The sequence below is a fragment of the Parasteatoda tepidariorum genome, chromosome 9 (assembly GCF_043381705.1).
Source record: "Parasteatoda tepidariorum isolate YZ-2023 chromosome 9, CAS_Ptep_4.0, whole genome shotgun sequence".
In the NCBI taxonomy this organism is placed as follows: Eukaryota; Metazoa; Arthropoda; class Arachnida; order Araneae; family Theridiidae; genus Parasteatoda; species Parasteatoda tepidariorum.
In genome coordinates, this window is record NC_092212.1 from 57,372,064 (window position 1) to 57,384,445 (window position 12,382).

At 25.8% G+C, this 12,382-nt stretch overlaps 1 protein-coding gene across 1 annotated transcript in view; it reads right to left on the reverse strand.

Moving 5' to 3' along the window:
* Positions 1 to 3,595: 3,595 nt before the first annotated feature.
* Positions 3,596 to 12,382, reverse strand: part of LOC107442310 (RNA cytidine acetyltransferase l(1)G0020) — a 32,509-nt gene continuing 23,722 nt past the window's right edge. Inside the window, exons 14-20 of the mRNA XM_071185826.1 lie at positions 10,521 to 10,569; positions 8,885 to 9,086; positions 7,261 to 7,339; positions 7,108 to 7,156; positions 6,065 to 6,260; positions 4,340 to 4,533; positions 3,596 to 3,785 (exon numbers count right to left, since the gene is read on the reverse strand). Of these exons, the coding sequence (XP_071041927.1) occupies positions 3,654 to 3,785; positions 4,340 to 4,533; positions 6,065 to 6,260; positions 7,108 to 7,156; positions 7,261 to 7,339; positions 8,885 to 9,086; positions 10,521 to 10,569 (901 nt within the window). The 3' untranslated portion in view covers positions 3,596 to 3,653. The remainder of the gene's footprint in view (positions 3,786 to 4,339; positions 4,534 to 6,064; positions 6,261 to 7,107; positions 7,157 to 7,260; positions 7,340 to 8,884; positions 9,087 to 10,520; positions 10,570 to 12,382) is intronic.

A 12,382-nucleotide genomic window follows, 5' to 3' on the forward strand; every position in this document is an offset into this window, starting at 1 on the left:
GCTTACTTTTTTATGTTTATTTAATCATAATTTGTTTTATGCATATTTTGTTTAGTTATATGAAGAAAAAAAGAAGGAATAGTTATATGAAAGGCACAGTCCAAGTAATGATTTTATTTTTTATTAAAGAATGTAATTAGCACAAATTAAATTGGAGGAAAGTGAGTCACTATATGAGGAGGTTGCAGTTTTTTAAACTTGTACTTCTCTGTATATTGTTAGAACTCGATAATGCTGTTTATGGCTCTTTATGTGAAATTCACAAAGAAAATAATTGTATTATGGGTGCTATTCAAAGAAAAATTCTAACTTTTTGATGATATTTCCTCCACTTAAATTGATAGATATATTTCCAGTAGGTATGTAGCAATGTTTTCATTGCTGCATAATAGTAGCAATGTTTTCATTGCTTGGATAAATTTCATGGAGAGCTCTACATGGCATTCCTACTTTTGTTTCTTAAAAGAGCTTAGATAAATGAGGATAGATAATAAAAAATATATATTAATAGTAGTACGGTGAAACCTCCAGGAAAGACCACCTCTATATAGCAACCACTTATGTGAGGTACGGAATTTTTCTTTAGATTTTGTGGAGAAGAAAACCTTAAAGAGAGACCATTGAAATCTCTCCCAAGCAACCTGGCAAACATCTACGGAAAAGGTTGAATAAGGAAGCACAAAAAATTTAACAGAACAAATAAGTATATTAAAATGCATTCAAAATATTTGTGACACTCTATCTTGAGCACTCTTTTTGAAAATACAACCTCAGGTTTCAGTCAAAGTGCACTAAAGACGATGCAATCAATTATTTACTTCAGTGTAAAAAGTTTTAGAAAGAAAAGTTATTTTGGAAAAAACAACCATCTCAAACAAACAAACCTCTTATCTTTTAAAACTAATTTTTATGATATTAATTTAAATGCAAACTAAAACAAAAAATATATAATTTTTTTATTTATTTAAAATAGCATAAGCATTCATAATTGGTAAATTTGTTCTTACACATAATTTTATCAGTTGGGATAATTTTTATAGATGCTAAATTTTATTCATTGATCCGCCTTTTCACAACGCCAATGAAACTGCATGGTGCATAGCGTTTTTAAAAGGTGCTTATTTTTGTTTATTTAAAAGCCCTTAAAGGTGCTTTTAAAAAGTGCTTAATTTTCCAAAATGAGATATTTTTCTAGTCAACGTTTTCACAATTCATTCAACAACAGTCTGTTTCGGCATACCATCGGTCCATAACATATGATAGCGCCAATCATGTTACATGCTTGATCAAATACTTGGGAGTCTATAGTCAATGGAGGTAACCTCTAAGAAGACCATTTTACTCTGGAACGGAGAGAGTGGTGGCTTCCAAGAGATTTCACTGTAAATTAAAAATGTTCATTGAACCATATCCGCAGCTATTTCATAGATGTCACATTGGCCTAATTTTTGTGGGGTAGGAAATTACAGCAAAACCTCGCAACAATACAAATCAATATACTGTTGTAAAGGGATATATATTGTTATGTCTAGAGCCTACATACTTTGGGGACACAATAAGATTTTTTTTAAATTTAAATATTATATATATATTAACTATGAATATATCTATATATTATATAAAAATAAATTTTCTGAGTGTTAAATATTAAAAAAAATGGAAATAAATTAAAGAAAATAAGATCGTAAACATACCTGAAAAACATTTTTATTGAAAATAATCTGATATTTTTGTTTGTTTATTCTTTTTTTTTACTGTCAAGTCAACCAACAAAGTATGCATTGATGCCAAAGCACTAAAATGAATTTCGTTTGTGAGTGGTGCTCCAACCACCCTCCATTGAAAAAATTTTCTTTCAGTTGTTAATGTGATGCTTGTGGTCATTTGTGACTCATGATCAGCTTTTAACATGGAAATTAAATCAGATAGGAATGTTACATCTGGGACTTAATACTAAGAATGGAAGCTCTTGGGGTGGTCAGCACTGTGTCTTCTCTTGTCAGAAAAAATGATAAAATAAGATTCTTTTTTTACAGTATGTATTTGAAAACCAATAATAAATGGAGAAATTAAGGTTGTAATTTGGAACAAAAATCGTTTTACATGGGTTTATTGCTCCTGAGAATATCATAATATTGAGCGGAACATGACATTTGTTCATATACAAGTTTGTCGAGACCACAAAATATTATAATAAAGGGAGTTAATTGTTGTATTAGATGTCATAGTAGCAAGAGTTCTCTGTATATTACATAGTCCCAATAACTCTCTAAATTTCCACCATGAGAAAAAGATTTTTTATGTGTGATAAATATTTGCAAAAATATTATTTTTATCTCTTTCTCGTTTTTAACTTTGATGAATTTAAATAGATGTTCATTCATAATAACTTTCTTCATTTGACTAAATTATTGAGCTGGACTTATAATTCCAGACTTTCCATCTAGTTTTACAGCATTCAATGCTTTAGTTTTGTGAGAATTAAGTCATGCAAAATGTCGTGCACGAGGATGGATCCACTCTTATTTTGCCATGGTGTTTCTTTGCTCATAAGAAATGAATCCCGTTCTTATGAACACGACTCTAATGTCCTACCAACCAGGTTATCCCCAAACTATACATATTTTTAACATTGATAATATGTGCTTCCTACATACATCTTTTTCTTGTTCTAATTTCCGACATTTTTTCAACTATTTTAAATGTCAAGTATTTAAATAGAATAGACCTAGAATAAGAATTTAGAGGATTCTTGTCCAATTTTTCTTTGATCAAACCTAAAATTCTCAAACTTGGATTCTCAGTTTCTTTTGTTTTTGATCTTATTTCCCTAGAAATGTGGAAAAAAATAACCAATTTATATTTCAATGAATGCTAGCATCGTAAAATTGTGTATGTTTATAAACATTGTTATTGTTGTGGCATTGCTCCAGGTGTTAAAATAACATTTAAATTTATAGAATAGCAAATAAATAAATAAAATCGATCATCATAATGAGGAGGTCATTGTAAAGAGTAGACAGTATTTCAAAAAAAATATGAAAACTTGAAAATAGGTTGCTGAAGAAGTAATTTCTGTGAGCTCACAATAAATATTTAGAATTGTCACTAAAAAGGACACTGACGGTAAACCGAGGACACTGAGTATTACTTTTTATCTATTTTTTGCATCATTTTTTATCTACCCTGAAATATGCTCAACTTTATAAAAGGGAGTAAAAAGAATCTATATTTCTGATGGCAGAATTTCTTGAGACAGTCTGTTGCATTTATATTCATAAATTCAATTTTGTCTGCAACCCAAGCACAATCAGACAGAGACTATCATTGTAAAATAAAGATTAATATTATTTATAACAATCGCATAAATATAAAATAGAAAAAAAATTATACATCCAAAATTTAAATTTTAGCATAATTTTTATACATTACTTTTAAAAAATGGGATGGATTCTGCAGTCCAAAAGCCCCTATCTAAGTAACCAAAAGTTTTGGATACATATATACTATTAAAATTTTTATCAGAAAATAAATCAACTAGAATTTTTGAAAATAAAATTTTTAAGATTAAATATTGGCAGATGAAGTATATCCCTTGTCTTAAAATATTTTTATTTACAATAATAATATACATTTCAGCATAAATAAAATTGTCATTGGTCCAAACTCAAAATATAATTTGAGATCTTTGTAAAACCAGATTTAAACTCCTTCAAAACATTTTCTTGATTTTCAGCTACATTTTCAAATGGTATAAACAGAAGACCATGAGCAAAAAGTATCAACTGAAAAGAAAGAGTAAACATTCTTTAAATCAACAAACATTAAAATAATAATCACATGTTTAAAACATTTTTTTTAAAAAATGTTTTAATTATGGATTTATATGTTTATGGATTAAAAAAAAATTAATTTAAAAAAAAAGCACATTTAAATATCCACACGTTGTCTAAATAGCTTTTTTGTAAAATTTTTGCTTTAATGGTTTCAGGAAATTAACTCGAATAGAGATTAAAATAAGTAGAATAGCATTTTCAGTAAACAGGCATTTACTATATCTAGTAAAAGTAATCCTTCTTTTTATCGGCAAATACTAAAATTTTTAATTTTTTTACTTGTAGATAAAATAAGGCCTTGAGCATAATTTTAAAAAGTATAAAAGATATAAAATATCAAAATAACATTAATAATAATGTAAAAAAAATTATAGTTTTGTTTGCATTTACTTGTTAATAACAAAATTACTATTAGAACTAAGATTTAAAAAGAGAAAATAAAACTTAAATAAACTTTAAAACTTAAACTAAATTTAGTAGGAATTTACAAAATTCACACTTACTGCTTCACTGTCAGTTAACCGTACATTCCTCATACGATGTGAGAAATAAAACTGAGATAAAGAATGGATGATGTGGTTTGGAATATTAATAAAGCTTGTTTTGGAATTAAACTCTTTCAATGTATCTAAATCATCAGGAGTTAAATGGCACAAAACTTCCTGCTTAGATAAGTCTGGAACAAAAGTGAAATTATCTTTTAAATTTCAAAAATATTGCAATGAGTAATAAAGCATTACATTAAAATGTAATTAATTTAACAAAATAAACTTAGTAGAATTCCACAAGTCACAACTAATTTAAACCAAAACTTATTCAAATTACCAAAAAAAATTTATTTTGTCTAAAATTAATTAGTCTGATTATATGTCTAATATATTAATTATTAAAATCTGTTTGCTAATTTTTATATCCTTCAAACAAGAAAAATGAAATACATTAAAATATAATTTAAAAATTAAGAACAACTTTAATCTTAACTCAATAGCAACAGACCCCTTTGAAATCATAAGATTAAGAAAAAAATAACAGGTTATCTGAGATTATAATTTAAAAAAATGGGGGGCCAAAGGAATAAAAATTATTAACTAGCACTAAATTCTCTTATTTTGAAGCAACAAAAAGTAGTGTATTACTCCTTTTCTCATTAGAATAATACATTTTCTTTGGTATACAGTTTTAAAAAAATCTACTAAACTTAAAATAGTGCAATCAATTAAATACATTAAAATGTTATTAATAAAAATACAATACGGTAGAACCCTGCTAATTTGAACAAATTAAGGCCAATGCCAGTTGAAATTATTGAAGAAAAAAAAATTAAGAATTTTCCATACTGCTAATAAAAAGAAATTAAAGAATGTGAGGACTATAAACAAAAATAAGCAACTACTTATTCAGGAACAACAGAAAGAGTACACACCACTTTTTTTTTATTAGAATAATGTATTTCCTTTAGTATGCAGTTTAATAAAAACTGTTTGCCAAACTTTGCATTATCCTTAATTATTATCAAAAAAATTGAGGCCGAATTTAACTTATTTCATTTGATAGAGAAAAGCAGAATCCTTTTGCTTATTTAAATGTGTTCTAAAGCATGAGAATTTTTGCATCTTATCTAAAATTTTATTTAAAAGTTTGCGTAAGTTTGGTCAGTTCAATTAATATCAAGTCGACTAAGACTTGGTGTCATGACGTTTTCTTGTCTCTTGTATTACTTTGAAAGAAATAGATATTGTTATATAAATGCATCATATAAAAGAAGAGAAAAAAAAAACTAACTAAAAATAATCATTAAGTCGTTTTCTTTCTCTAAAAAATTCATTAATGGAAAGGTTAACATAGAGCGGTAATCATAGATGCTTCCTAGCTTATTACTAATAATCTTGAAAAGAAAAAGTTTAATTTAATTTTTTTGTTTGAAATGGCTAAATTGAGTAACTTAAATCATGATTTTAATCATAGTTATTTAAATAGATCATACTTTTATTTATTTATTTTTTGAAGACAAGTATATGCTTTAATTAATGTAACTTTCTAAAAATTCTAATTCTGAACAGGCTTTTTTTAATTTTAGATAATCGAGCTAGTCATTACTACCTAATAGTTTAGCAATAAAGTGAACTAACTCATTATTTCCTATTTTTAGTAGTTCATAATGGTATAGTTGGATTTAACACATATTTTAAAATTTTTATGAAGTAATCATTATAAAAATAAGCAGTTACCTATAAATATCTCGGATGGAAGTAAGTTCTTAGAAATTAGAGAAAAACCAAGACTTGCTCCTAATTTCAAAAATTGTAGTGTATGAACAATTTTTTCGCAGAATCTATACCAAAAGGTTGGCAACCATTTAGAACTTGTTGATATACCAGTAAGCTGTTTCAACATTATACATGAATGGTCACCCGTAAGTTGATTCTAAAAGGTAAAAAAATCATTCATCATAAATAAAATAATGTAAGTAATGCTTATGATAAACTCTTTTGAAATGTTATTATACTGAAAAATAAATTAGTTAACATGCAAGCAAAATCATTGCTGTAAAATATTTCACAGAAATTCTGATATTTTTTTTAAATAAAAAATCATCTTTTATATTACCCTAAAAATATTTATTTTAATAATTTAATACTAATAATTTATTGTAATGATAGTTTCCAAAATAGGTTCTTTTGCAATTAATAAGAATTGAAGCAATATAATTAAAAATACGGATTTAAGAAATAGATGATTGAACGCTTAAACCATATACAGTTAGAACCTTGATTATTTTTAGTAATTGAGAACAGAACATATTTGGATAATCGAAATAGTCTTATAATAAAGATAATATCTTTTTCTCAATCTATTTTCATCAATAAAATCTAAAAAATGAGGGTGTTTTATAATATAGCTACACAATATTTGAAGTCTTGGTGGGGTAGTAATTGTACACAGTATTTAAAGGAAATTTTATGATAATTTTTTAAATATATTTTTATCAAATAGATATAAAATCCGAAAACAGATATAAAATCTAAAACCAAACTGATTTCTACTATATAGAAAAAAAAGCTATCTAACACAAACAAATTTTAAAACTCAAATCATACCACAAGAAATATTCTAGTAAATAATAAAAAGCACAAATGCATATTAAGAAAGTACTAAATTTTTAATTAATATATTTCTTACCGATGCATATCAACTATTCTAAACAACAAAACTAACAAAAAATAAACAGAAAATTTTTCCTTTAAAAGACTAGTACTAATTATATACTTACAGTTGTGTAGTTGAGATAAACAGGACTGAAATCACTTTTCTTCCAAAATCTGTGGAGAAAGAATAAGATGAATTTACTCTCTTACATTGCAATATTTATTTGATCTTACCGGTTAAAAATATTAGGCGAAATTAAAACCAAATATTTGATTACATTGCTTTTCCACTGACTACCAATGAAGCTTTAACAAGTAACCTAAGAGAAATATAAGCTTTATATCTTATTAACCAACCTAGCATGGAGTAATAAGAAACTAATTAAAAATAAGGACCATATAATAATTTATTTCAGACAAAAATGTTTACCATCAATACCTATTGTATTTTACATTTTAAAATTATTGAAAAAATTTTTTAATCGTTTCATTAAAGAAATATAGTTAAAAATTTAAAAGGGGCTATTCATTAATTTACATTTGTAATAAGAATTTAATAAAGTTTTCTTAGTTTGCTTAATTCTTTACATTATAAATTCAGTATGATCAATAATATTAATCTTGCTAATTTTTTTGTTGAATATACTTTTAAAAATAACTTATAAAGATAACTTACTAACTTATAAATCACCCAGTAACTTTTTAAATTATAGTTTAACTAAAATATAATTTTGAATTAATTTTTTTTTACATAATTAAATAAAATAATAATTAATTTTAAAAATAGAATGAGTGACTCAATATGAAAGATATTTAAAATTGTGCATAAATTGTTATTATGATGGCTAATATAATTCAGAAAAGAGCCCGTTGTCAGATGTCAGATACTACTTATTTTATTATGATCATATAGTCTTTGAAAATGTTTTTGTATTTTGTTGATGAAAGAACTTTCAACAATAAGAAGAAAAAAATTTTATTAGTGCACATACCTATATTATGATATATATAATATATTTAAAGTTCTTAAAAATATTTAGGAGTGCTTAAAAAGTTCTTTTTTGTTGAAAGATTTGGCTACACACCCTGAGTTAATTGATTTGTTATCCTAGAACCATCTGAAAATCAAAACAAACGCTGATCCCTCCATACAATGACAGGAATTACTTAAATTATTTAATCTGTGCATAGGTATTACCAAGTTTGACAACGAAAAATGCTGAAATATACACATATAGGGGCTCCACCCATGACACATTACCTATTGCATACACTAAAGTGTAATGAATTCTGGTTTATTATCAGTACCTGCCTACAGTGGTACTCCTGTTATCTAATTCATTTCTTAAGTGACAATATAATAAATAAAATTTTAAGGAAGTCTTAATATGCAACTAGACAAAATATTCATAATCAGAAAATTTTTACTTTATATTTAGCGAGTAAAGAATTTAATACACCACAAATTAATACCACTTGTATACCAAAAAATCCTACTTTATGTAAGCATTTTTTAAGCGTATATTTAGAATCTTGGTCCTATGATTCCCTGGCAAATTAAAATGCATACTGCTAATAAAAAGNTTAATTTAATTTTTTTATTTGAAATGGCTAAATTGAGTAACTTAAATCATGATTTTAATCATAGTTATTTAAATAGATCATACTTTTATTTATTTATTTTTTGAAGACAAGTATATGCTTTAATTAATGTAACTTTCTAAAAATTCTAATTCTGAACAGGCTTTTTTTAATTTTAGATAATCAAACTAGTCATTACCTAATAGTTTAGCAATAAAGTGAACTAACTCATTATTTCCTATTTTTAGTAGTTCATAATGGTATAGTTGGATTTAACACATATTTTAAAATTTTTATGAAGTAATCATTATAAAAATAAGCAGTTACCTATAAATATCTCGGATGGAAGTAAGTTCTTAGAAATTAGAGAAAAACCAAGACTTGCTCCTAATTTCAAAAATTGTAGTGTATGAACAATTTTTTCGCAGAATCTATACCAAAAGGTTGGCAACCATTTAGAACTTGTTGATATACCATTAAGCTGCTTCAACATTATACATGAATGGTCACCCGTAAGTTGATTCTAAAAGGAAAAAATATCATTAATCATAAATAAAATAATATAAGTTATGATAAACTCTTCTGAAATGTTATGATACTGAAAAATAAATTAGTTAACATTCAAGCGAAATCATTGCTGTAAAATATTTCACAGAAATTCTGATATTTTTTTAAAATAAAAAGTCATCTTTTATATTACCCTAAAAATATTTATTTTAATAATTTAATACTAATAATTTATTGTAATAATAGTTTCCAAAAAAAAAGTTCTTTCAGCTCAAACATAATTAATATTGAAGCAATACAATTAAAAATACAGATTTAAGAAATAGATGATTATATGCTTAAATAATATACAGTTAGAACCTTGATTATTCTCAGTAATTGAGAACAGAGCAGATTTGGATAATCGAAATAGTCTTATAATAAAAGTAATATATTTTTCTCAATCTATTTTCATCAATAAAATCTGAAAAATGAGGGTTTTGAATAATATAGCTACACAATATTTAAAGTCTTGGTGCTGCAGTAATTGTATACAGTATTTAAAGGAAATTTTATGAAGATTTTTTTAATATATTTTTATCATATAGATATAAAAATGTTGTTTTTAAATTCACTAACGCTATTGACTCAGGTGGTAGTGCTCTGTTCTGAATAAATCATACGTATAAAGCAGCATCTAATTGTAAATCATTTGCTGATTTGATTAATTTATATTCTTTTAAAAGCTTGTAAGGCTTTCTCTAGATTTCATTTGCACAATATTACATTTTTTTTCCTTTTTACACAAATATAACAAAACATTTCTTCAAAAAGGGTAACCATAAAGTTGAAATACACTATACTACTAGTAATAATAAAGAGATAGAGGAAACAGTTAAAATTAAAACTTTCATAATATTTTTTTAGCAAAACCAAAGCAATCAATTTAACCAATTAGCAAATAATTATTTTTGTTACTTACATAAAATAATGAGTTATATATACTATATATATAGTTACAGTTTCATTAAAAAAGTTATGATTTTTTTATTTTTCATTACTGACTAAATAATGTAGCTTTATTTTCGCTAAGATTTTCAATCATCAATCTGTTTTGCTTAATTTTATTTATTTATTTTATTAAAAAAATGAAAGGAAGGAAAGAAAAACATAACAAAGAGAATGGAAGAAAGAACTAAAAATTAAGCTATTTCTTATTATTGTCATAAAAACAGATATAAAAACAAACTGATTTCTACCGTATAGAAATAAAGCTATCTAACACAAATTTAGAAACTCAAATCATACCACAAGAAATATTCTAGTTAAAAAAGCACATATACATATTAAGCAAGTACTAAATTTTTAATTTATTTATCTTACGAATGCGTATCAACTATTCTAAACAACAAAACTAACAAAAATAAACAGAACATTTTTCCTTCAAAAGACTAGGTAATTATGTACTTACAGGTGTGTAGTTAAGATAAACAGGACTGAAATCACTTTTCTTCCAAAATCTGTGGAGAAAGAATAAGATAAATTTACTCTCTTACATTGCAATATTTATTTGATCTTACCTGGTAAAAATATTAGGTGAATTTAAAACCAAATTTTTGATTACATTGTTTTTCCATTGACAACCAATGAAGCTTTAACAAGCAGCCATAGAGAAATATAAGCTTTATATCTTACTAACCAACCTAGCATGGACCATATAATAATTTATTTCAGACAAAAATGTTTACCATCAATACCCATTGTATCTACATTTTAAAATTACTGAAATTTTTCTTAATCGTTTCATTAAAGAAATATTTACAACTTTTAATAAAAATTTAAAAGGGAAGATTCATTAATTTACATTTGTAATATGAATTTAATAAGGTTTTCTTAGTTTGCTTAATTCTTTACATATCTTTATAAATTCAGTATGATCGATAATATTAATCTTGCTAATTTTTTTGTTAAATATACTTTTAAAAATAATTTGTATTTAAATCTAAAAATTACACCCAATAACTTTTTTAAATTATAGTTTAACTAATTAAAATTTTGAATAAATTTTTTTTACGTAATTAAATTAAATAATTAATTTTAAAAATAGAATGAGTAACTCAATATGAAAGACATTTAAAATTGTGCATAAATTGTTATTATGAAGGCTAATACAATCAAATAAAGAGCCCTTTGTCAGAGATGAACCTTGATAGGAAAAAAAATTTGTTTCTTCGATTCTGAAAAGCACAACATCAGATGAAAGTTGTTTTTGCTTCTTTGTTAAGAGGAATCATAAATCAACACCGATAGTGAAGGAGAAATTGAAGCTTATTTTTCTTTGAGTTCTGAGTAGGAGGGAGGGAATGTCGAACATCTAAGTAGACCATAGTAAACCATTCGGGGTGTAAGAACAATTATTCATCCATGATAAAATGCTACGCTTTCCGGAAGGGATGAGGTTTCAAATCGGAAACTTTTTAACGTCTATCAGGAGTCCAATGCAGATCTTTTTTGTCCAAGAGGGGAGAAAAAGATCAAATTCAGTTCTCTAGTAGTTATTCATCGCCTTCAGAATGTAGGCATAACATGCAGCATACACAAAAGGAAAGTCGATGATTTTTAAGACAAGTTCCACTGGGCGTAGGTATCATTTATATAAACAAAAAACTTGATGATTGAAGAATTTTTTTTTTTTTTTTTATGTTGAAGATGAATTATTAATTACCATGAGTTGCAGAAGAATTTGATTTGATAAATTTTCAACTGTCCATGCGAATGAGATATTTGTGATGTACCCTCTTCCGAAGTTGATTTATTTAATTTCAAATGAGAGATATTTCATATTTTTGATGTACCATACCCCCTTCCCAACATTCAATCCTGGCGACTTATAACGTCGTTGCCGAGTGGAAGGATTAAAACAGGTCTTAGGCCGGGAAGGAGGGTACAAAATTTATTTATTAATTATTAGTCAGAGCAGTCATGAGAGTGTGTAAAAGTGAACACGAAAAGTTGCGCTTCTCAGTTATATGTTAGGGAAACTCTTGCAAAGTAAAATCCGTATAATGTCTTAATTTAGGGAAAGAGGGAAATCTTAGTAGCTGCTATTGGTTTATGAAATAGATCGAGCGTTTCCCACAGAGAGCAAAGGGGAAAATGCCTGCTTTTAATTAAATGCATACTTGAGCCAAAAATAGATTTAAGAACAGGATGTGGCTTTTAAAAGTGTGAGAAAGTATTTCGTTTAGAATAATTAATTAGGATGAAGTTTTATAGCAAAGAAACTAACATAAAAAGATTAATTGAAGCTTTTTATGTTACATATATATATAT